Raw genomic sequence first — 26,797 nt, 5'->3', positions numbered from 1 at the left:
TGCTGATGCTGTGGTACTGTTCCACTGGTACCAGACACAGGCTGGTATCTCACCCAAGGCTTCATTCTTCATGTGTTACTCTAGTATCACAGCCGAGCCTGTACTCACCCAGTGCCCACAAATGTGCACTTTCTAGCAGAGTTACTGGGCTGAAATATGGAGGCAGAATGCTGGCTGATTTCCCCCTCCATAACCCAGGGATACTGAGGCCAACCGTGCCATTTCCCCAGCCGAGATCAGCACAAACCAAGAATCAAACCTAGGACCTTCTAATCAATATGGCTCAGTACCACACCAGGCAGTGCTCTTATCCCGCTAAACCATCTGTTTAATTTATATTATTCCAGTTTGATTTTGCGTTTTTTTTCTTTTGAAGAAGAAACATTTCTAATTTACTGATAGGCAAGGGGAACAGTGTCAATTGAAATTACATGTTCCTGAGGTGTCTGCCTGGCCTGCTTTCTGAGAAATGCGAAAATACAGTGTTACTAATTAACTCTCAGTAATTAGTACAAAGTAATTACATTTGGATAATTAGTTTTGAAAGAAATTAGATGTGTATCCGAAGGAGAAGTGTGCCCCTATAATGTTCTGTAAAACCGATGACAATTTAGGTTAATAGGCAGAAGCCTACTTATATTATTCCAATTTGATTTTGCGTTTTTTTTCTTTTGAAAAGAAGAAAGAAAGGACTTGCATTTATATAGCACCCTTCACAACCTCAGGACACCCCAATGCGCTTTACAGCCAATGAAGTACTTTTGCAGGGTAGTCACTGTTGGAATGTAGGAAATGTGGTCGCCAATTTGTGCACAGCAAGGTCCCACAACAGATAATGACCAAGTAATTTGAATTAGTAACGGTGGTTGAAGAATAAATATTGGCCAGGACACCAAGGCTGAGTGAGTTCAGCAGGGATTTGAACTCAAGGCTTAACTGACCTCAGTCCAATGCTCCACCAATTGAGTTACCAAGCATTCATGTCATGTTAGGTAAGAAACAAAATGTTTCAAAACTATTGCAATCAGAAGAAAATGCCGGTAACACAACTAGTCATCCTCGATTTTATACAATCATACATGTTTAGAAACATGTTAGATATTGGTTGTAGAAGGCCAGCTGTACAATATAGTAATGCTCAATGAAGTTGGCTTATTTATTGGCCTAAAAAAAAATTGCAGTAATGCTGGAGGATATTTCTGGGGGTTTTTTTTGGATGGCCCTGCAACAAAAATACATTTTTTGCCTCGGTAGGCTCATATAACAAAATCTATTTTAAATAGCTCGGCGTTAAAATGGAGATTTCTCCTTCATTAAATACAAAATGGTGGATTAGCGGTTCTCCATTTGTAAGACGTCAGCATGGTTGTTGTTTGCGATGCAGCAAATAAAAGTTCTCTTTGATGGGTGTGGCAGTATGGTTAAAATGTTAACGTGCAGCATTCAACGGACCACAGTGTAATTTCTAATAATTGGCATGCATCTTGTGGAAATCCCAGGAAATAAAACGCAACTGTCACATTATTATTTACCAAGGTGTGAAAACTGTTCACATTTTTTTTTCTTGAAAGCAATCGCTTGAACTTAAAAAGGAACAAAATCCCGAAAAAGTAGGTTGTGCAACAGTGTTACGGGTCTGCCGTAGCTATCTTCCTGGGTGTAGTAGCTTCAGTCAGTCCCATAAGCAGTCTGAGTATCTTATTTTTATGGTAGTTGGGTCACAATGCTCTACATCTACTTGTATATGACAAACGGTTTCATATTCTCCATACATATGTAAGACTTATAAAGCTGCAAAAGCAGCCGTTATGTATTTAACACCAGAGACTGTTGTTGCCAAACTCCTATGGGCGAGAGTTGTAAATACTGAGATGCAACTGCCTGGGACCTCAGCTGCTGGCCCCACCAAAGTTCAGGGGGCATGGAGAAGACCATCCATTTTAACAAGATTGGTGAACACCCACTCCACTAGTGGTGTATCCAAGGCTTTTGTCTGCCAAAGAGGCTGAAAAGCCTGGCGGAAGAGTGGCCAAGCAGGGTGGAGGCTGCTGGGTTCGCCTCCCATGATGTATCTCTGAGCAGCCTCCACTAGCTCCTTTGTAAGAGGGCCACATTAAAGTTTCCTTTAAAAATACCGGTCCTCTTCTTGGTCCTTGCCATGTGAGTGGTAGGTGGGTAGTCAACCAGGTGGCAATGTTACAGGAGCGTGGGGAGATGATCTGCTCTCAGGCTTCAGGCAATGAAAATCTTCAATCATCCACCAGCAGGTGTGCTACAAAAATCTAGAGCTGACTTACTCTGATTCTCCCTTGGAGAATGCTCTGCTTCCACTCAGCTCCTCTCCCTCTTACCATTGATGAGAATGGAAACTCAACCTGGCGGTCTTTAACCCTCCATAGCTTCACTCTGGAGCCACTGAACCACACAAGGCTATAGCCATATTTTTTAAAAGAAGGAAGATTTTAATGGTTGGTTGATATATATAAAACATCTGACAATGAGGATTTTAAGGGGTTCAAAGAAGCAGAAGAAACCACCAGTGGTTGTTATCTCACAATTCATCTGCTCACGCACAATTTCAAAAGGAAGTTGGATTTTGATGGTAGAAATTCACAGAATTTGGTCTCAGCGTTTTCAAACGAATTGTCAGAATCAAAACCTCCGAATGTGCCTGAAAATTCCAGCTGAAAATGTGTGTTGGCATGAGGAAGCACTGGTCTTTCCTGATCTACTGGATGGATTGAATTTGGCATCATTTGGAATTTAGAGCAGGAAGTGCTTACCTAAATGACCCAAAAAATCTGCTTTCACTCTAACCTCTGAAGAGCAGCCCAAAGTACACGAGTGCAACATTTCCACTCCTCACTTTGGCCACCGTTGCACCACCTCTGAGTGAGAGTGCTAATTTTGTGCCACCTGATAGTGAATTATGGGCTGTTTTGTCCGGTGAACATGCCCAGTAGGAATTGAATTGAGATTGCCCAAACTCATTTCACTTCTGAGCCTTATAGTCCTAAGACTAAGGAGACATAGATCTTATCAGAATGAATTGAATTCCAGATTTCAGAGGTGAAAAGGCAAAATATTACGCCCAATCACGCCCTCACCCCTCAAATTATCAGAGCCACTGATTTATGACGATTGAATTCTGTTTTTATTACATCAAAGCTCTGCAGTCCTGCCACATCCAGTCGTGAATGGTGGTGGACAATTAAACAACTAACGGGAGGAGGAGGCTCCGTGAACATCCCCCTCCTCAGTCAGCACGCAAGTGCAAAAGACAAGGCTGAACCACCTTCAACCAGAAGTGCCAAGTGGATGATCCATCTTGTCCTGCTCCCAAGATCCCCATCATCACAGAAGCCAGTCTTCAGCCAATTCGCTTCACTCCATGTGATATCAAGAAACGGCTGAGTGCACTGGATACAACAAAGGCTATGGGCCCCGACAACATCTCAGCTGTAGAGCTGAAGACTTGTGCTTCAGAACTAGCTGCGCCTCTAGCCAAGCTGTTCCAGTACAGCTACAACATTGGCATCTACCCGACAAAGTGGAAAATTGCCCAGGTATGTCCTGTCAACAAAAAGCAGGAGAAATCCAATCCGGCCAATTACCGCCCCCATCAGTCTACTCTCAATCATCAGCAAAGTGATGGAAGGTGTTGTCGACAGTGCTATCAAGCGGCACTTACTCACCATAACCTGCTCACCAATGCTCAGTTTGGGTTCCGCCAGGACCACTCGGCTCCAGACCTCATTACAGCCTTGGTCCAAACATGGACAAAAGAGCTGAATTCCAGAGGTGAGGTGAGAGTGACTGCCCTTGACATCAAGGCAGCATTTGACCGAGTGTGGCACCAAGGAGCCCTAGTAAAATTGAAGTCAATGGGAATCAGGGGGAAAACTCTCCAGTGGCTGGAGTCATACCTAGCTCAAAGGAAGATGGTCGTGGTTGTTGGAGGCCAATCATTTCAGACCCAGGACATCGCCACAAGAGTTTCTCAAGGCAGTGTCCTAGGCCGAACTATCTTCAGCTGCTTCATGAATGACCTTCCCACCATCATAAGGTCAGAAATGGGGATGTTCGCTGATGATTGCACAGTGATCAGTTCCATTCACAACCCCTCAGATAGTGAAGCAGTCTGTGCCTGCATGCAGCAAGACCTGGACAACATCCAGGCTTGGGCTCATAAGTGGCAAGTAACATTCGCGCCAGACAAGTGCCAGGCAATCACCATCTCCAACAAGAGAGAGCCTAACCACCTCCCCATGACATTCAACGGCATTAACATCGCCGAATCGCCCACCATCAACATCCTGGGGGTCACCATTGACCAGAAACTGAACTGGACCAGCCACATAAATACAGTGGCCAAAACAGCAGGTCAGAGGCTGGGTATTCTGCGGCGAGTGACTCACCTCCTGACTTCTCAAAGCCTTTCCACCATCTACAAGGCACAAGTCAGGAGTGTAATGGAATACTCTCCACTTGCCTGGATGAGTGCAGCTCCAACAACACTCAAGAAGCTCAACACCATCCAGGACAAAGCAGCCCGCTTGATTGGCACCCCTTCCACCACCTTAAACATTCACTCCCTCCATCACCTGCGCACCGTGGCTACAGTGTGTACCAGCTACAAGATGTACTGCAGCAACTCGCCAAGGCTTCTTTGACAGCACCTCCCAAACCCGCGACCTCTACCACCTAGAAGGACAAGGGCAGCAGGTGCATGGGAACACCACCACCTGCACGCTCCCCTCCAAGTCACACATCATTCTGACTTGGAAATATATCGCCATTCCTTCATCATCGCTGGGTCAAAATCCTGGAACTCCCTTCTTAACAGCACTGTGGGAGAACCTTCACCACACGGACTGCAGCGGTTCAAGAAGGCGGCTCACCACCACCTTCTCAAGGCCATTAGGGATGGGGCAATAAATGCTGGCCTTGCCAGTGACGGCCACACGCCATGAATGATTTTTAAAAAAGTAAAAAAACATGGAATTTTGTGAGTGTCATCAGCACTTTCCCTATTTCTGTCCATTTAGAATTGGGACCATAGGTTTATTGTGATGAATGAGTTACATTCTGCTGGGGATCAAATTCTGCAAATCTGTCCATTTCTCCATGAAGACTGTACATCTTGCCTTACTATAAAACTGTAAGCCTTGCCCATAATACATATCCAGAACAGCCTGAAAAAAAACATACTTTGTGTTCTCTTTCATTGAACGCAATGCACAAGAGGGCAGAACTACTGTACATTACTTTCTGATAAGCAATATAATGCTTCAATTATTTTCATCAGGAAAAAAGGAAAGTATACACAAGCTTTCTGCCAAGGAATACCTAATGAAAAAGTGGGTCAAAGAATTGAATTAGAAATTTTTGAACTTCTTCACGAATAACTAAAATATAAGAATAGTTTTATTTTGTTTACTCTGTTTAAGAACACTGTTAATTAAAGGAGATAAGGTGTCTGGCAAGTCTCTGTCTTAATTACACAGAGGTGGTAGCGAACCTTTGGCTTAGTGGTAGCATTGTTGCCTCTGAGTTAGAAGGTACAGGGTTTGAACCCCGCTCCAGACAGTCCTGCTAGTGGAGACCAGAGCTCCAGCTCTGAATTCTGGATTGACATCCAGCGGGCTTATTGTCTGGTAGATGTGCGTGCGTGCCCCCCACCTACCCCACCTCTTCGTATGGAATCGTGGAAGCCCATAAAACGTTCCTGCCGTATAGGACTAACCACCCTATCGGCTGGTATAAAGATGGTTACAGCCATGGAACGAGCATTCACGTCGCAGCCTGTCAGACTGCCAATCACTACCTCATACTGTTCTCCAAGGGAAGAATGTAAAGATACAAAAACAACATTTACACAGAGATGAGGATGCAGTAATGTGACATCAGATCAACAATCATGACCTTAGTTTCAATAAAAACTGAGATTTGAATGTGAAAGCTGCACTTTTGCAGAAAAAGTAGCAACTGCTGCAGTACAAACCTGATCCAGCAGACAGCATGGCTGTGTAACAAAATATTTTTTAGACCAGGCTGTTCCAGGAAATGAACCTGCCTGAAAATTCTCCATTGAAGGGACCCCCACCATCCCCCCCCCAACCCACCTTTTCAACAGCATTTCATAATTCCGCAAATATATCTCTAAATCTACCATTTAATTAATCATCAGAACACCAAATGAAATTATTTGTACAGATGTTACATGAAAGAAAAGTTTTAAATACATTACTTACCCCGATAAAATGGAAATAAAGTATCACCAAGGACGCAGCAGGGTGCTCTGGTAATGCTAAGAGATGGATGTAACATGGATATTCTGAAACAACTGTTGGAAACAATCAAAGTCATCAAGACCATGACACTTTGGTATTATGTACTCAGCACCAACGTATCAGATAACAACGATAATGCATTATTCTGAGATCTAAGACATTTACTTCAGCGTGGCTTCTTGAAGGCAACTAATCCAAAAAAGGGGGGAAACATTGTTAACCACTGACTTAACTTACAAATAATTTACTCCTTACGTAGCCATTATTGGAATCTTTACTGCATCCATAGAGTTTAAAGAGTGAACAGTGTTTGAGAAAAGGCACTACAAGCCACAGTACAGGGAACATCATGTTAATGTCCTGGCATAACCATGTGCTGGTGTACAAATCCCTGGTTGGCAAAAGGAGTTACTGACTGTGTAAGTAAAAGTGCTGTAAATAGCATCATTTATTACCCACAGCAACCGGTAGAAATATCACCATTAATCCGGAACCAGGATAAAAACACTATGTTCAGTTGGATATTTTTTCTCTTTTCACTGTGTTTGAAAATTGTTGAGAGCTGTGATCGGGGACAAAGTCTGCTATTCCTTGAGTGACTAGATTACTGAAAAGAGAAAAAGGCTTACATTTATATATGCCTTTCATGTTCTCAGGATGTCCCACAGTGCTACACAGCCAATAAAGTACATTTCAAGTGCAGTCACTGTTGTAATGCAGGAAACGTGGTAGCCAATTTATGCACAGCAAGGTCCCACAAATAGCAATGAAATAAATGACTAGATATTCTGTTTTAGTGACGTTGGTTGAGAGATAAATATTGGCCAGGATACCGGAGAGAACTCTCCTTCAAAATAGTGCAATGGGATTGTTTTTGTCCACCTGATAGGGCAGGTGGGGCCTCGGTTTAACATCTCATCCAAAAGACGACACCTCCAACAGTGCAGCACTCTCTCAGTACTGCACTAGAGTGTCAACCTAGATTTTGTGTTCACATTTTTGGAGGAGAACTTGAACCCACAACTTTCTGACTCAGAGGCGAGAATGCCACCACTGTGCCACGGCTGATACCTTAATAAAGGGATATCTAATTTGCTCTTTTTTGCACCAATGCTGCCTATTGCACCAGCAACTTGCAAATGTGTTTCTCACATTTAGGAAGATGTCTTGGGAGATTGTACAACAATGAGGAAAGGGATACATTAGAGCATACAGAAAGGAAAGAGAAATAGAGAGGTCAGGATGGAGAAGTGAAGGTCGGGTCAAAGAGAAAGTTTTTGAAAGCAGGGAGGGAAACGGCAAGGCAGGGGAACTGGGTACAGAATGCCAGAGGGCAGGAGTGTAATTAATGGCTGAATGAGTAGTCACCAACAGTGGAGCAGAGGGAACAAAAGTTGAGGGGGAATCCAATCTTAGAGGAGCGGAGGGTAAGTGCAGAGATGTAAGGCAGGAGGATATCAGAGAGGCTAAAACCTTTGGGCAGCAGGGAGGTAATGAGGTAAAGGTAGGTGTCATTGCTTCAGCCATATGAGATAGGCACCTCTCACAGGATTCCAGCCGTGCTTAACAATGGAAATCACCAACTAAGTGGCCCGGCTATTTACTGCACATTGCTGGTTACTAACTAACATGGTCACCATGGTTAAAGTCCACTGTTTAGTAATATTTAAATTCAGATACTCAAACCTTTTTGTCCCCCCAATTTTCTCCCCTCCTGAGGTGTTGACTTCTTGTGGGTACACTTCCAGTGGCCCTAGTTTCCCTCCCCCCCCACCCCCATCCCCCATCACCAGCTCAGGGGTTCTGAGGCCAAATGTCATGCCCTGACTACGATTCTGGCTAAGATCAGCTAACTCAGCGCAGGCTGGCAATTGTCGGTAATGGGACTCTTTGCACCAAATCTCTGACTTGCCATAAATCGGCTGTAAGTTCATGCAATGGAAATTCATCCTCCATTGAAAATCCTCATCAGCTTTCCTCCTTTGGAATTCCTGTAAAATTGTGATAGATGGTAGACTAGGAAATTACATCATGAGAGAAAAGCACAGTGAGAATGGACATTAATTGCCGATTATAATCTCGGGAGGGAATAGAGTGGTCACTGTGTGGTTTGTATGGTTCATATCGATATATTTTTGGATCTGACTTGGTACCAGCTGCAACACTGATGTTTAGTTCCATTATAATCTTGTGCTTAGCAACATTTGACTCAACAATATTAAAGATCCTGTGCTCTCAACATTTCTTTACCTTGTCCCTTTCTTTTAAAAAAAGTAAATAAGTAACATCTACTAATCAATGATTTTCCTTTGTTTTTCCTTTTAAATTTTTCAACGTGAGTGCGCAGTTATTTTGGTCCTGCAGTAATCCAAGGGTCATCATTCACCAGTGAGCCAGTGATGTTTGTTTTTCACCTCCTGCCCCAGTTTTCTCCCCCTCCTCTCGTGGGGCAGTTCTACAAATGCCAGCCACTCTCTGAAATCACACTCAAGTGCACATTCTATATGAACCAATCCAGATAGTGGACGTCGACAGGGTATTCAATTATGAAGGGCATCAGAGTGTGAAGTGTCAGCTTGGCTCAGTGGTAACACTCTCACCTCTGAGTCAGAAGGTTGTGGATTTAAGTCCCACTCCTGACATTTCAGTGCACTACTGAGGGAGTGCTGCATTGTCAGAGGTGACGTCTTTTGGATGAGGTCCCTTCTGTTTCGATGGACATAAAAAATGCCGTGGCACTATTTGGAAAATGAGCAAGGTCATTCTCTATGTCCTGGCCAACATTTATCTCTCAACCAACACCACCAAAACAGACAAACTGGCCATCTCATGGCTGCTTATGGGATCTTGCTGTGTACAAATTGGCTGCTGCCTTTCCTTACATTACAACAGTGATCGCACTTCAAAAGTACTTCATTGGCTATGAAGCACATTGTCTTGAGGACAATGAAAGGCGCTATATAAATGCAAGTCTTTATGCTTGACATGACAGGAGTGAGCCTTGGCTGATTTGTCTCCTTCTTATTTCAGGAGTTGAAAGGCTAATTGTTGTACCTAACAATCGTACCAAATGAGATCAGCTTAACTCAACACAGAATTGGTGATCTTGCTGGGACTGTATGGTTTAATACCACACTGAATAGTGCATTCATCTACTGAGCCAATTGTGTTTGTTACTGTGTTATGCACTGACAGTCAAATGGTTGAGGCTGGGTGAAGGACAAGCGTGCTGTACTGACGTTGAGGATCAAAGGTGCCTTTTACATCATTTTGGAGTGTACTGTCATCCTACTTTCAAGCCAAAGCAACTGTTGAATTTTGAACCTTTGGAAGTTATGCAGTGAATGGAAAAGTAAGATGCTGACCTGGGGACAGTACTGCATTAGGGGAACAAACACAGCAAAGCAAATAGGCCCGTCTGAATGTGTCTAGTTTGAAATAAATACAATTATCTGAAGTCTTTAACTATCGACCAAAAAAGCACCCCCTGCAGGAATTCATACAATTATACCACTATGTTGTTTGTAGCCTTGAAAAAATGTTTCCATTTTTTAAAACAAGGAGTTACATGTTGTAAAAACAATAGTCAATATATCTTAAACCATATAAAGAGTATTGGTCAAATGACATCAGATGAATCTTTAACTCCTCTCTTTCAACTCCACATCAGAAATTAAGGTTGGAGATTTACCTTCCATATCTAAGGTTTATTTCATGCCTAAAGTAGAGCTTGTTTGATCCAGTTTACATTAGCTGGTTCACACCATATTATACTCCCCATGGATGAAGTATCCTAATGGTTATAGTACTCGATACTAGCCTAATAACCCAGTTCAAATCTCACTATGGCAAGTTGTGAAGTTGGATTTTTTAAAGATCTGTTAAATTTTGGTCTAACACTAGAAAAATGACAATGAAAGTTGCTGGATTGATACAAAAACCCAACTGGGTCAGTAAAATGCTTCAGGAAGGAACCTGCCACCCCTACATGCACTGGCCCATATCTGATTGACTCAGCGCAATTGGGGATGGGCAATAAATAACTGCCTTGTCAGTGTTGCCCACATCCCAAGAACAATTTTTTTTAAAGTTCCCCAAAGCAAAGCAATCACAGCAGGAATCCTGCATACCACTGAGTAAATGAGATAATTCTCTCTCTTGCCAGATTCATCCCAAAGTCAGATTCAGGCATCCATGAACTAACATCAATTTATTACACAATTATAACATGATTAATACCATCATAAAATTAAGTATTAAGAAGTACATGAAATATTTGAGTCAATATTATTAACTGATCTTTACAGGCTCAAACATAGCTTTAATGTATCGCAGCAATTCAGCATCAGCTAAGCTTCACTCATACAGCAGGGGGTTGCAATGAATGTAGAAGAATCAGTTGGCCAGGTTACAAGTTACGTGACTGGCAGGTTAATAGTTTGAGCAACACGTCTAGCTAGATACATTAAAAGTCTATTTCCGTGCATAACTGATCAGTTCCTAGTTTTGACAGTATATTGTAGGAGTTCATACAATATGATCCTTCTGGATCAGCCATAGTAGAGATGGGTGGACCTGCCTCCCTCTGGTCACTTGTATTCGCCTCTAGGGACACCAGCAAGGTCAGTTTCCATCTGCACCATGGTATATTTTTCTTCTTCCGCTGTCTGCTTCTCTTTCTGGTAGATCTTGTACTCTACTTTGCACATACATGATGTGGAGATGCCGGTGATGGACTGGGGTTGACAATTGTAAACAATTTTACAACACCAAGTTATAGTCCAGCAATTTTATTTTAAATTCACAAGCTTTCGGAGGCTTCCTCCTTCGTCAGGTGAACGATGTGGAAACGATGTCATTTTCACATCGTTCACCTGACGAAGGAGGAAGCCTCCGAAAGCTTGTGAATTTAAAATAAAATTGCTGGACTATAACTTGGTGTTGTAAAATTGTTTACAATTGCACATACATGTGTAACAAGGCTTCTCTGGCAGCACCTCCTAAACCCATGACCTCCACCACCTAGAAGGACAAGGGAGCACCATCACCTTCAAGTTCCCCTCCAAGTCATACACCATTCCAACTTGGACATATATCGTCGATCCTTTGTTGTTGCTGGGTCCTTACCTAACAGCACTGTGGGAGTACCTTCACCACACAGACTGCAGCGGTTCAAGAAGAAGGCCCACCACCACCTTCTAAAGGGCAACTAGGGATGCGCAATAAATGCCAGTCTTGTCAGCGACGTCCTCATCCTGCGTTCGAATAACAAAAAAAACTGTGCTAACTCTGTCTCTTTGTTCTCAGAGACTTGAACTGTTACTTACAGGTGATAGACTTAAATTGCTTGCCTATATATGCCTAGACTTAAACTCTTGAACTGTCACCCTTACCACCTTGTCGGCTTAGAAGACTTGCATTTTAAGTATTTCTGAACTCTTCCAAGATTTCTTCAAAGCATGCCCAGACTTTCCTACTTCTCAACCTTCTGTTCAACCTTCTGATTTGCATGTGAAAGACCCAAGGGTGATTGCACTTGGGAAATGTTTAGATCTCAGGAGCAGCGAAGAGGAAAATCAGGTGGAGATTGTTGACCTCCTTCCTTCTAAGGTTCATCACAATACGTTTCGTGTAACTACAAGACACTTAACATTGAAGTATATGGAACAGACTTTATTATACAGCATGGGCGATCAGTCTATACAGTACAAGGGTAGCAGTGGATTTCTCTCTTTCCATTTGCTCTACTAGCCTTGGAAATCCTCCTTATATACCCCAGTTGTTTACTTCAAAAGTACATTTCACAGATAAGTAGACTTCGGACTTCTAACTCTTTCATGATTTAGCTGTTTCCGGAAGTTCCCAAGGACAGCTTGTTTACCCAAATTGTAACAGACATCCACGCTATACCATGGTTAATTGATCCCTCCGCCTATGTTTATTACACTAGTCACCAAAGTTACACATTAATTACTCATGGTCAATGTTGTTCCAGTCACATATTTCTTTGCACAGGCGTTCCTTGCAGATGATAAGGAAATATCTAGAGTGGATCAGAACTCATCGCCACCTTGCTCACAGGTAGCAGCCTACGGCTCCATCTCTCCTTTTATCTGTAGGCAGCCTGCTGTCTCTTCGACCAGTTATGGTTTATACAGTTCAGTTTGATAATTAACTCTTAACTCTCCAACATGTCCAACAGAGACCTGTTACATCTGGTCTCCGCCCCTACTGTTGTGCTCTGGAGTTTTCTGGGGCTTCCCAAAGTTATATCACTGGGCCTTGACCTGAAATGGATGCAAGCTCCATGTTGGAACAGTACTGTAATAAGTTGGGAAAGGATGTTTCCAGCTTCCCGCCTCACTTTCCTTATTGGCTGACCATTGGGTGCCCTGATGGAAGGGCACCCGAAGAAAAGTGGCAATAGGTCATGCACTGGGGTCCCTGTGGACCAAAGGGTCTGCGGAGAACTTGGGATCAGCCCTAAGATTAATATATGAGCCAGGTAATTGTACAGTTTTAAGTTTCCACCATTTCCGCCCAACTGCAAGAAGGCCCCGACGCGGGCAGCCAAGGACACAGCTGCAGGTCCCTTAGACTGAAAGTTGTGCTCCTGTTTCCTGCCCTGCCTTCCAGCGCCAGGCCCAGCTAGGAGCCAGGCGTGTGCTGGGAGTGCACCCATTCCATGAGAACAGCCTGGGACAGAAAGCTTGAGTGCACCTACCTTCTGACAGTCCCAGCATAATGTCTGTGCCTATCAGGGACCCAGCAGAGATCCCAGAGGAAATTTACCCACCAGTCTTTCATACGCTGAACTTCACAAAGCAAGACCACCTTTCTCACCTATTTGGAAGTCTGACCAATCAAGATCATTCATTTTATTGCAAGGATTCATCTTTTAGGTGTCAATCACCTCACAGAAACACCTGAGAAGGAGCTATAGTGAGCAATCTTTAATTATGAAATAAGAACTAGGCTTGTTTACTAGCTGGTTACTCCTTTCACTTTCCTATCTTTTAAGTAACAACAACTGAAAAACACTGGATAAAAATGACATTCCTTTGAGTCCCTCCCAGTCTTAGTTATCTTGTCTGCGCAGAGTAACTTAAATGTTATCTCTCGGTTTGTGGCCTTGACAACTTAGAATTGCCAGCTGCTGGTTCTATGCGTCCTGTGTACTGTCTGAACATCCCAGAATCATAGAATCATACAGCACAGAAGCAGGCCATTCAGCCTATCGTGCCTGTGCCGGCTCTTTGAAAGAGATATCCAGTTAGTCCCACTCCCCTGCTCTTTCTCCATAGCCCTGCAAATTTTTCCTTTTCAAGTATATATCCAATTCTCTTTTGAAAGCTACTAATGAATCTGCTTCCATCACCCTTTCAGGCAGTGCATTCCAGATCATAACAATTCGCTGCATTAAAAAAATTCTCCTTATCTCCCCCCTGATTATTTTGCCAATTATCTTACATCTGTGCCATCTGGTTACCAACCCTCCTGCCAGTGGAAACAGTTTCTCCCTATCTACTCTATCAAAACCATCCATAATTTTGAACACCTCCAATAAATGTCTTCTTAACCTTCTCTACTCTAAGGAGAATAATCCCAGCTTCTCTAGTCTCTCCACATAACTGAAGTCTATCATCCTTGGTACGATTCTCGTAAATCTCCTCTGCACCCTCTCCAAGGCCTTGACATGCTTAGCAATAACTCCTTCTATTCTCCCAGAGGGCAGCAGGGTGTTTCAAACACCATTTTAGGGTCATTTTTCCTACGGGTCCTTCCCTCTCTTGCAAAGACAGGAGCTCCTTGTGATCCTTCTTTACAAGACTCCATAAATCATAGGATCCAGGGCTCACCTTCATTGTATGTATAATACAAAAATATAATAAAAATAGCTACAAAGTGGTAATGAAATATCAGATGTAGAAAAAGGGTGAATAATACAACACAAGTCTATACCTGGAATACTTAGGTTGAATAGTCCAGTTAATTCTGATCTGCAATCAAAAAAAAGATATGAGTGAAATCGCATAACATATAAAAGGATTATATTAGCAACTATATAATAAATCAACAGGGTCCTTTTCAGAGAATGACATTTCTCAGACAGATTCCAACCTGCCAGTGGAGCTAAAGTTAAAGTTTATTCCTTTAGTTGAAAACCTCTTGTTCCACTTCAGATTATGGCTATTGGCTACTTGACTTGAGCACATAATCTAGGCTGACACTTCAATGCAGTACTGAGGGAGTGTTGCAATGTTGGAGGTGCCGTCCTTCAGATGTGTTATTAAACTGGGGCCCTGTCTGCCCTCTCAGGTGGATGTAAAGATCCCATGGCACCATTCGAAGAAAATCAGGGAGTTCTTCCAGGGTCCTGGCAAACATTTATCCCTCAACCAACACCACCAAAAAAAAGATTTTCTGGTCATTTATCTCATTGCAATTTGTGGGACCTTGCTGTGTGCAAATTGGCTGCTGCATTTTCCCACATTGCAACAGTGATTACGCTTCAAAGTACTTCATTGGCTAGGAAACATGTTAGGATGTCCTGATGTCATGAAAAGCACTATATAAATGCAAGTTCTTTCTTTTCATTACTTGAGTCATTAGAAGCTTCATTTTAAAACATGGTCCACTACTTATTGTGCAATTAGGTACTTTCACATCAGGTAACTCGCTGATTTTGTTATACACTTGCTAGTGTAGGCCTCACATGGGGAATCTCAGCTATTTATTCAAAAGCAACACTTGCTAAAAACAGTTAATTCAGGAGACACACTTGCGATGTCCTGAATGGTGCTCTGGAACATTGCCATATGTTGAAGGATTGTGACCGAAGGTCAGTTCTTCTAACTGCACACATCAAATTTCCTGCCACGGAATTCATTGCTAAACATCTTTAAGTTTATAAAGTAATCCCTCTCCCTGCCAGGGACAACATCTCCAAGGACTCTATTTACCACATTGTCACTTAATTACTGAGAATCTCCCTTTAGAGCTTAAATCTTGAAGTGTCCTATGTCACTGGTTCTCATCATCAGATCACCAAATTGTCCTGGAAACAATTAAAGATTAGTGAGACACATCTTTTATGGATGCGAAGATTAGCACTGGGTTCCTCAGAGCCATTCACATAGCCGGCACAGGCACGATGGGCCAAATGGCCTCCTTCTGTGCTGTAAATTTCTATGTTTTTATTGTTCTATTCTGCCATTGTTGCCTCTCCTTCCAAAAATGAGGGCACTGTGGCCTGTTGCATAATGAGGAGTCGTGGCTGCATCTTGGATAACAGCCACTGCCATGCACAGTGAAGTCTCTGTGGTCAGATGTCACCTGCACAGTATTTGATGCAAGCAACCCTTTGTGTTTATGTAGACTATGGGATTGATGTGACAAACCCTTGTGCCCACAGGGATGCCACCTTTGGTGCCTGGCATTTGAGGGAACCCCCAGTGAAAGCTCTGCGCTGTATCCAGCTGATGCCTCCTCTCCATGGGGAAAGTGATGAAGGTGTTGCCCCTTGCAAACATAGCGTTTCTCACTTGCTTGATTCATGCATAAAGTGGCAGAGGTCCCCTGGTGTGACTTGGATGGATCTGGTAACATGAAAGCTTCATGCTTTGGAAGCCTTCACTGGTGCAGGAAGAGCAGTCCCTGTTCTAAATATTGTTTGCAGGACATCCTGCAGCAGATGGTACAACACTGTCAGCCTGTCTCATGAAATGCAGATGGTGAAGGTAAGTATCCTCTGATATACTCAAATACACGTGGTGGGCTCCAAAAGTGCAGTTCCTAAGGTTATGACAGGTACAGAAAAAACACCATAGGCATCATTACTTCAGTATCTGTTGTCCCCTAATAAACTCCTCCTTCTCGCCTCAATGTTACAGGACATTTGGAACCCCCAATGGAATACCCACATTGTACAGTGTGATTTAAATGCCAGCAGCAACCCAATAAAATGAAGGAACATTGTGCCAGGAGAAAATAACATTAATATGGAGGACTTCCAACAAAAAAAGCAAGGGGAGAGATATATTTAGATGGAAATTCTATCTCAACTAATGCACGAAGCAAAACACAGCAAGAGGTAATTGAAAACATTAGAAAAAAGAAAAATTTACACCACAGAAACTACCATCTCCATTTCAAAAGCCTTCTTGAGCAAGCCAGACCCTGGAACATTTTCATGTGTCCGACCTCTATGCGTAAGGCTTGTGCTGTGCAAGAAGTTTCATCTGAGATGCAGAATTCAGTTTGGACTTTGCCACAGGCTCATTTTTTGTGCCCAGATCGCCTGTTGGAAAATCGGGCACCCTGCAAATTGGCCTTGAAAGGTCAGGCACCTGATTTTATGACTTTAAGCCCGCTGCCAATGAGGCCCTGCATCACTAACAGGGCCTCACAAAATTGGGGCTACAGTCTTTTGAAAATAAATTAATAAAGTAGTCCCCACATTCATCATTGATTTTATAGACTAAAATTTCAATTCTCTTCAATGGGATGTGAGGCTCCTTGAAGTTGCTTTTGAACATGTTTTTGATATTTCAAGGATCTGTGATACACGCTGTGTGGTTTAAAGTAAACAAGGACATTTGCAGCTTCCTATGAAGTGAATGGAAAGCAAAGCTTAGTAATTATGTTACTGCACAATGGCATCATCAAAATATTGTGTCAAGGGTGTTCAAGGGAGTAGGAACAAACTTTTGCCCACACTGCAATCAAGATTGTTATATGTTTGATTAGCTGGTTTTAATGCACCAGCTGGCCAATAGAAGTTCACTCAGTGGTAGCACTCACGCCTCTGAGTCAGAAGTTTTTGAGTTCAAGTCCCACTCCAGAGATTTGAGCACAAAATTTAGGCTGACGCTCCAGGGAATTCTGAGGGCGTTCTCCACTGTCGGAGGTGCCGTCTTTGGGATGAGACGTTAAACCAAGGCCCCGTCAGCCCTCTCAGGTGGACGTAAAAGATCCCATGGCACTATTTGAAGAAGAGCAAGGGAGTTCTGTCCAACATTTATCCGTCAACCAACACCTAATATAGATTATCTGGTTATTATCACATTGTTGTTTGTGGGACCTTACTGTGCGCAAACTGGCTGCCGCATTTCCTACATTACAACCGTGACTACACTTCAAAGATCCTTTGTTGGCTGTGAAGCACTTTGGGATATCGTGAGGTCGTGAATGGCGCTATATAAATACAAGTTCTTCCTTCCCTCCTTCCCTCCTTTCTTTCTTTCCTTTCCTTCTTTCTTTCCTTCTTTCCTTCCTTCCATCCATCCCTGGAGAAGAGTTGTGTTTATGGGGAAAGGCGAATTGTTTTTAAATGCTGTGTAGAGGCATGGTTGAAATGTTTCACCACTGATTGCACAAATTCAGGCAAAGTGATGGTAAGGCTGCCTCACTTTACTTGTATCATGGCTCTTTATAACAATGTTGAATATGGGCCGTGAGGTAGTAGCTCTGGTGACCTGTCTCTGAAACTGTCCACACCAATGGTTAGTCATTAAAGCCAAAGTGGTGCCATCAGTAAAATGGATTTAGGTGATGACGCTGAGGTTGAACCATGAGAAAAATAAGCAGTACAAGTGCCACCTGTAAGAAGATCCTGGAGCCGTAATTGAGTCATAGATCCCAGCTGCTGTGTGCCACACTGATGAGAATCTAATGATGACACATACACGCAGAGAGATACGTGCCCCTTCGTACATGGTGCATTACGATGGGAAAATAAAATTAACATTTAAAAAGAATTCCTAGTGACTTCTTGGCCCTATTTGTCCTGGTTTCATGAATTAAAGGGATAGATGGACGTGAACCTGAAGATCTCTCAATTGACCAAATTCATTTATTTGTGAATAAATCTGAAACGGCCTCATTTGAGTCACTTTGGATTTTCAATCTGGTTTGCACCAATTCCTAATTTGAAAGATCTGCATTTATATAAAGTCTGATTTAATTCCCGAAGGGAGCGGAAGGCAATCCCGCGCAAGAATGTGAGTCGGAGGCCCGACAGATTTTAACCGTCGGGCCTCGTTTGAATGACACCAATCATCTGCTCGGCCATTTCTAGGGGAAACTGGCAGCTGGCCGGCTGGGAAGGATGAAAATTGGGCAGCCTGGAGGCCGCCAGCTGGCATCAGGAGCAGGCTGCCGGCAGCAAGGTAAGTCCAAGAGGAAGCGGGGGGTATTGTAAGGTTCTTGCGACTGGGTAAGGGTGGTGCCCAGGGCAGCAGAGACCCTAACTTTACTTGTGGGGCCAGGAGGAGCAGAAAAGTTTCTTTAACTTACCCGAGCAGCCCTTGCTCGCTTCCTGACAGGTTCACCTGTATGTCATGGAACCCCGATTTGCATTTATTAATGGGGCTCCCGCTGGACTCATCCATCGTCAAAATCAGCAATGTTAAAATTGCTGATTGGCAGAAATGGAGTGCGAAATGGAGCCGCCCCATTTTAACTGCTCCTCAGCTCCGTTCCTGCCATTAGGGGAGAGTTAAAATCACCCTTATAGTGTTATCACAACTCTCAGAAATATCCCAAAGTGCGTCACATCTAATAAAGTGCAGTGACTGTTGTAGGTAAATGTGGGAACCAATTTGTACACAGCAAGATTCGACATCAGCTACTTGGATGAATCTGTTTTTGGTGGTTATAGTTAAGGATACCAGGAGAACTCCCTGCTGTTTTCTCAATGTCCACATAAACCAGGACATCGCTGCAGGAGTTCCTCAGGGCAGTGTCCTATGCCCAACCATCTTCAGCTGCTTCATCAATGACCTTCCCTCCATCATAAGGTCAAAAGTGGGGCTGTTTGCTGATGATTGCACAGTGTTCAATTCCATTCGCAACCTCTCAGTTAATGAAGCAGTCCATGCCCGCATGCAGCAAGAACTGGACAACACCAGGCTTGGGCTGAAAAGTGGCAAGCAACAATCGCGCCAGACAAGTGCCAGGCAATGACCATCTCCAACAAGAGAGAGCCTAACCACCTCCCCTTGACATTCAACGGCATTACCATCGCTGAATCCCCCACCATCAACATCCTGGGGGTCACCATTGACCAGAAACTGAACTGGACCAGCCACATAAATACCATGGCTGCACGAGCAGGTCAGAGGCTGGGTATTCTGCGGCGAGTGACTCACCTCCTGACTCCCCATCTACAAGATGCACTGAAGCAACTCGCCAAGGCTTCTTCGACAGCATCCAAAACCACGACCTCTATCACCTAGAAGGACAAGGGCAGCAGGTGCATGGGAACAACACCACCTGTATGTTCCCCTCCAAGTCATACACCATCCCAAATTGGAAATATATCTCCGTTCCTTCATCGTCGCTGGGTCAAAATCCTGGAACTCCCTTCCTAACAGCACTGTGGGAGAACCTTCACCACACGGACTGCAGCGGTTCAAGAAGGCGGCTCACCACCACCTTCTCAAGGGCAATTAGGGATGGACAATAAATGCTGGCCTTGTCAACAATGCCCACATCCCATAAATGAATAAAAAAAACCGCACAAGAAGTCAGATGAAGCCTTGGTTTAACATCTCATCTGAAGGATGACACCTCACTTCCTTTTCAAAAAATATACTTTATTCATAAAATTTGCAGCAATACATACAATACAGTTGTCATATCTCATTCCAAACATACACAATACAGATTATACAATTTGCAGGTTACATCAAGTACAGTTCAATGAACACATTGGACATAATTACAGTTCATGACACTCTAGGTTGCCTCATTGCATCACAATCAATACAGGTGATTCATTACAGATTCATTACAGGTACATTACATTTCATTACATCAATTTGAATTTTACATTCTGCCTGAGGGGTTTTTCCCTGATTTCAGCCCCTCGGTATACAGTGGCGGGAAGGCTCTAAACGGTTGCCTTTCCCCACAGAGCCTTTGCAGCAGCCGCACCCAGCCTCAGGGTGTCCCTGAGCAGGTAGTCCTGGACCTTGGAATGTGCCAGTCTGCAACACTCGGTCGAGGACAGCTCCTTGCACTGGAAGACCAGCAAGTTTCGGGCAGACCAAAGGGCGTCTTTCACCGAGTTGATGGTCTTCCAGCAGCAGTTGATGTCCGTCTCGGTGTGCGTCCCCGGGAACAGCCTGTAGAGCACAGAATCCTGTGTTATGGAACTGCTCGGGACGAACCTGGACAGATACCACTGCATCTCTCTCCAGACCTTCTTTGCAAAGGCACATTCCAGAAGGAGATGGCTGACGGTCTCGTCTCCACCGCAGCCTCCTTGGGGACAGCGCGCGGTGGCGCTGAGACTCCGGCTGTGCATGAAGGATCTGACGGGAAGGGCCCTTCTCACCACCAGCCAAGCTAGGTCTTGGTGCTTGTTTGAAAGCTCTGGCGATGAGGCGTTCTGCCAAATGACATTGACAGTTTGCTCGGGGAACCAACCGACAGGATCCACCATCTCCTTTTCCTGCAGGGTCTCGAGGACGTTACGTGCGGACCACTTGCTGATCACCTTGTGGTCAAAGGTGTTTTTCTGCACAAACTTTTCCACGTAGGACAGGTGGGGCGGAACGGTCCAACTGGACGGAGCATTCCGTGGCAGCGTGGCCAGGCCCATCCTTCTCAATTCCGGGGACGGGTAGAACCTCAGCACGTAGTAACACTTTGTGTTTGCGTACCGAGGGTCTATTATTATCTTGAAAGTTGTGGCCTGCATTTCAAAATTTTATTGAAAAAAAGCACACCAGGTAGGTGGGATTTGGGTTCGTACCTTATAGTCACTGTGATCTCCTGGAACTTGTTTTGGTCACTTCAGGGGGTTGAGAGGAATTTCCCAGATATGTTTGCCCTGAATTGGCCTAGGTTCTTTTAAGCTATTTTTTTGCCCCTCACAGGAGATTAGATGACTCCTAGTAGGAGGGAACACTGGGAGTCCTGGTGCATTGTGGTGCCATGACTGTTTAGAACAGGCTCAATGGACCAGCTGGTCTTTTCCTGTCTATCTTTTTGTATGTTCGTATCAAAATTCCAAACTTCACATACCACTATATTCAGCACCTTTTGATTCTTGCATCTTTCATTGTTGCACTGTGCCACAGAGTGGTAGGACAGTAGAATTGCACCCTTGTTTTCTCATTTAGAGGGGGAAACAGACTACATTCACAATGATATTTTATAATTACAAATACAAAAAGGTCTTGTCATGTGCAACATGTCTGGATGAAAAAGAACAGCTTATTGATTAAATTCCTTTGTAACAGGAATGGGTATTCGAGTATCAATCAAGTGAGGATGATGCAGATTTCTTTATATCAAATTTGAATAATACAAAATTTAAACACACCTGTGACTTTTATGTCAAATATTGCCAACTAAACATTATTTCTGTAAGGATTTTTGAAAGTGTGTAAGTTTCGAAAAGTTTTGTTGTACATTCATTCTTGATGCCGTATCACTGGTAACTGTTCCACTGTAGGCAAATAAAATCCATCGCATTCTGATGAAGATTTTACGGGAAGTGTTGAGAATGGGAATCATGCTGACTGGCTGGAAAGAGGTGACTGCATTGCCAATTTATATAAAAGAATGGCAGGATAACTCAGGAAGTGTAGACTTGTGAGTTTATAGAACCAACACCACTAAAACAGATTATCTGGTCATTATCACATTGCTGTTTGTGGGAACTTGCTGTGCTCAAATTGTCGGCCGTGTTTTTCACATTACAACAGTGACTACGCTTCAAAAGGGCTGTAAAGTGCTTTGGGACATCCTGTGGTCATGAAAGCAAATCTTCCTTTCTTTCTTTCTTTCTTTGTCATTGGGAAAATAATAGAAAAGTATCCTGAAAGAGAGATTAGCGAGGCATCAGGATAAATGTAATAGGTCAGGAAGTAGTCAGCATGAGTTTACAGGTGGTAGATCTTTCTTGGTAAAATTACTGGGATTGTTTAAGGATATAACTACATTAGTTGACATGTGTTTAAGGATATAACTACATTAGTTGACACTGTAGATTTGATATACCTAGACTTAAGTAAAACATTTGATGCAGTACTACATAGGAGATTACAAAGTAAAAAGTTGCAAAACAAGGGAGAAGCTTTGAAGTGGAAAACTAACGGGTGCATCAGAGGATGCAAAGTGTAGTTATTAAGGGAGCAGCTTCAACATGGAAAGAGGTGTTTTGTGGGGTAGGTTATTAGTAGAGATTGTCCTGGGGCCACTGTTGTTTTTGATAATTTGTAGGAAGGCATTGTAACAAAACTCTCCAAGTTTGTTGATTATCCCAAATCGAGAGGAATCGTTAATAGAAAGGAAAAAGTGGACCAGTTGCAGGGGGATCTGGATAAATTGGGGCATTGGGCCAAATGTGTTGCCTAATATTGAAAATCCTGAAGCTGAGGAAGGGAAACAAATAGCAGGAGCCCAGAATAAATGGGAACAGTCCACGGATGCAATATGGTAAAGGTATTCGTGGGAGGAGGGAGTTAGTGCAAAACAACATTAAATCGTTAGCACAATGTGCAGAGGAGGTAAATAGGATTTTAGGATTTATAGCTTGAGGGATAGAGCAGAAGTGCCAGGAAGTGATCATTAGTTTGCACAAAGTCCACCTTTAGTGTTGTGTATATTTCTGGAATTGTATCACAGGGGGACATCCTAGCCATGGAGGAAGTACAAAGAAGGGCAATTAAGTTAATAAATGGAATTGGGCACCTGAGTTTTGAGGACTGAGCACAGGCACTAATGGATGTTTACATTGTTAAAAATGCAGCTTAAAAGTGATCTTATTGTGGTATTAAAAATCTTAAAGGGAATAATCTGGATCCTAGAGCAATGTTCAATATTAACAGAAGCTCGAGGACAAGGGGCTATGGATTCAAGCTTAGACAGTTTAAGACTTAACTTCTTTACGTAGAGAGCAGCCAATTGGCTCCTCAAGAAGGTAATAGAACTGGAGGATATTGTAAATTTCAAGAGGGTGTTGGATACATTTTTGGCAAACAGGGTTATTGAAGGGCATGAAAATAAAGCAAGGTATGAAATCTTTGGAGATTGACCCGATGGATGGAAATATTCATTGCTGCTCTTGAACAGCCCTCTGTTCCTATGGACGTTGGGGCAAATTGTCGTGGTGGTCAGGGGTTGGGGGGGGGGGGGGAGTTGTGGAGATTAGTTGAGTATGTCTAATGATGCATCATGGGTTACCATGGTTTCCTGGAGCTTGTTTGATTGCCTGAGGGAATTAGGGAAGAATTTCCCAGAGTTTTTCCTGAGATTAGCCACAGATTTTTTCCTGTTTTTTTGCCTCTCCTGGGAGTTAGCAAAACCAGCAATTGTGGAGGGGGGTGCACATGGTTATTCTGTCAACACTGCATCATTGCCAGTTTAAATAAACCCAAAACAGCAGTTTATATACACATACATTTTAAAATCTCACCTTAACTTTTGGTACTAGAATTGGTAATTTTGTGATTCACTACTAATCTCCTGATTAAAATAGATGATTAAAAAGTTACATTTATTTGAAATGGAGTTGCACTCATGTGATCCTAAAATTTGAGTGTGTGACAGGTTTGTGTGATCTGCCCAGTCTTCAGGTGCATTCCTCCCACTTCTAGTCTTACCTTGTTTCCTTGGCAATGCCTGTCCCAGTGACAGCTCCAACAACTTGCAGTCCTATAGTGTTCCACATGCAAAAAGATGTCTCAAAGTGCCTTAAGTTCATTATTATGCCTGTCATTCCTGCATATGTAGAGGATGAATCTGGTGTTCTTGGCTAACTGTATAAAAATATGAATATTAAAAATTCTGTCCAGAGAAATTAGGATAAAAATATAGTCTTCAGCTGAAGCACAGACATAATTCAGTCCTCAATACAAAGTCATAAGCGCTTAATATATAATACAGTCTATTAAATGTCTTGATCTTTGCAGAGCGTGTAATTACGACATGACGAGTTTACACTGGCAGTTTCTGTTCTAAACAAGAGCATAGGAATTTATAACGGAAAAAGTTGACAGTGTCCGCATTCTTAAGATTCTTAATATATTATGTAGGTTATTTATTGGTACTTTGAACAGAATACCATCCTGCTATGAAGCTAAAATTAACTGTACTATAAAAATTATGAAAAGGGTCATTTCACTTATTTAAATGTTATCATTTTAGAAACACTTAACCAATGTGCATTAATAATAATTATTCATATATAATTCTTAATTTGTGTAATTTAAATAGATATCCCATGAACAGACAGAATGTGAGTGCACTGAATGATTCAACATTGTTTCAAGTGTCTGTGAGAGAACAGCAGCGCCCGGAACTTTTCGACAGGCATTAGAAGTGGAGGTAAGGAGTTGTGTGTGAGACGAGAAGCGGAGCCGGAGAGGTGAGAGTGCGGAGCCCGGCCTGTGGGGCTGTTGATCGCTGTGTGTCGAGGGCCGGGAGTTCTTGGGTCAGTGTCCGGTTAGTTTGAATGTTGGTCGGGCCCGGGCTGTGGGGGATGAGTCTGGGGCCGGTTTCTTTCCCCGGGTTCATCTGCCTCCTGCGGCCGGAACTCCCGCAGTCGCTGCAGGGAGACAGCCCGTCCCCGGGATCCGATTCAAACCCATTAAGTTAAATGTGAGGACGGGTTTTCTTTATCATTTAATCAGGGCGGTTCGAGTTAATTCCGTGGGTTTAATATTCGCCGCCAGACCGACTGTAAAATCTACAGTGACCATCGACACAGCATCAGTTCAGCGGCCCTTAATGTTCTCACTGCATTGTATCCACCAGGAAACGTGACCTTCATTGCCCAGGTAAAAGGGAATTGGCGATGTCTTAACCTCTGAGACCCTCTTACCCGTCCCGTACCCCCCCCCCCCCCCCCAAACAGTTGCTCACTCCAGATGAGAAGCTCACAGTATTGGGAGATGTGACCACAAACCTGCTTCATAGACTTGCATAGCACAGTAAATTGGAGCAAAAGCAAAATACTGTGGATGCTGGAAATCTGAAATAAAACAAGAAAATACTGGAAATACTCAGCAGGTCAGGCAGCACCTGTGGAGAGAGAAACAGAGTTAATGTTTCAGGTTGGTGACCTTTCGTCAAAACTGGTGGATTTAACAGTTTTTAAGCAAGTACAGAGCCAGGCAAATGTGCAATGAGACAGACCATCTCCTCCCCCACGGTGATGACCACAAACTACAATGGGATAAGAAAATTCAGAAAGTTCTTTTTACCTGGCTAATAATTTCTAGACTAAATAATGGGTATTGTTCACTACTGCTATTGATTTTTGAAGGTTATATGGTACGATAGATTTTTCTTAAAATCATGCTCCAGTGAGGACTTCAGTTGGTTACTGTGGGGGTGTGTGTATGTATGTGTGTGTATATATAAAAATAAATAAATGTTCAGTATAGAACTATCACTATCTCCATAGCTGAGTGTGTAGTGACTAAAAGAGGTTTAGTTCATGCAAGAGTCACAGCCCAGCTTCTGATGACTTTTGGGAAGTATTTTCAAGTGCATCCTCTTACTCCAAGGGAGAAAATTGGAAGGATCGTCACCCTGGGATGATTTTTTTTATATCTCCTGAGTTGTAAGTTCTGGAATGAAGCTTTGTTGTAGCAGCTCTCTTGCTTCTTTACTCTTGGCCAGACCTATGCAATGCTGGAAATCCACATGCAAATGGTAGAAAAATTGTAAATTGTGGGGAACAAAAATAAACTGGTTAAGTTGCCTAAACATTTTCAAATGGCTAAAGCTTCCCATGTCTGACTTGACTTAAATTGATTTAATTTGATATACGAGATATAGGATGAGGACAATGTCACTCAGTTTTCAGTGAAAGGTATTGGTGCTATTTCAGTACACTGTTTGTTTCAATTGCTAAGTTCAGTAATGGATTTTGCCCTTTCAAACATAGATTTTGTCTGGAGAGAGCATTTTGAGTTTTAAACAGCTACGTGAGGTAGAAATGCTGATAACTGCAGGTCTGTCACTTCTGGTGATGATGGAAGCAGTTTGAAGTAATGAATTAAGATGATCAAAAATCATTAAAGACTATTGGCTTCACTAATTTTACACTACAGTTTGGGCAGTTATATCACAGTGTAATTTAGAATTGGTTTCAGTATGGGACAGTTTTCTGATAGATTAAACTGTTGTTGTGGAACTTTAAATCTAAACATAGATATTGTTGGAAAAAAGAGATTCAACCTAAGAATAATGTATGGAATAGGAATTTCTTTTTGCAAACTTTGGTCAGTATATTAACAGCACAGCTTGTCTGTAAGAAGAGATCTAATCTCTAGTGCTGTCAATGACTAATTTATGATGTCGATTTAAACCTCTCCATAAAGAGAGCCTGTCCTAAATGTGGTGGTGGTCATAGCAGGTAATTGTTTGTCCGGCATTCTTCATCTGGTTAAAAATGTTACTGTTTAAAAATGTTACTGCTTTAACATGTTTGAATACAGCAGTTTCTACAAAATAGCAGTTATTGCACTGAAAGTTTGAAC

General features: G+C 42.8%; 2 protein-coding genes across 9 annotated transcripts in view; one reads left to right on the top strand and one right to left on the bottom strand.

Moving 5' to 3' along the window:
- Positions 1-19,874: 19,874 nt before the first annotated feature.
- LOC137333578 (uncharacterized) lies at positions 19,875-25,311 on the bottom strand. The gene is made up of 3 exons (XM_067997782.1): positions 25,216-25,311; positions 23,912-24,067; positions 19,875-22,125 (listed from the first exon to the last, which is right to left on the bottom strand). Exon 3 carries the CDS (start codon positions 20,998-21,000, stop codon positions 20,188-20,190), a length of 813 nt encoding a protein of 270 aa, XP_067853883.1. The 5' UTR covers positions 21,001-22,125; positions 23,912-24,067; positions 25,216-25,311; the 3' UTR covers positions 19,875-20,187.
- psme3ip1 (proteasome activator subunit 3 interacting protein 1) overlaps positions 24,544-26,797 on the top strand; it is a 92,998-nt gene continuing 90,744 nt past the window's right edge. For 2 of the 8 annotated variants that reach the window (XM_067997788.1, XM_067997786.1), the window contains exon 1: positions 24,759-25,087. The gene's annotated coding sequence lies outside the window, so the exon portion shown is untranslated. The other 6 variants (XM_067997787.1, XM_067997785.1, XM_067997790.1 and 3 more) reach the window with 5 other exon arrangements.

This window comes from Heptranchias perlo, chromosome 16, assembly GCF_035084215.1.
Source record: "Heptranchias perlo isolate sHepPer1 chromosome 16, sHepPer1.hap1, whole genome shotgun sequence".
NCBI classification, from domain to species: Eukaryota; Metazoa; Chordata; class Chondrichthyes; order Hexanchiformes; family Hexanchidae; genus Heptranchias; species Heptranchias perlo.
This window is presented reverse-complemented; position numbering and strand designations above follow the sequence as displayed.

Bases quoted from the DNA above. Each gene is read 5' to 3' on its own strand.
- LOC137333578 (XM_067997782.1), bottom strand. From the start codon at position 21,000: ATGCAGGCCACAACTTTCAAGATAATAATAGACCCTCGGTACGCAAAC.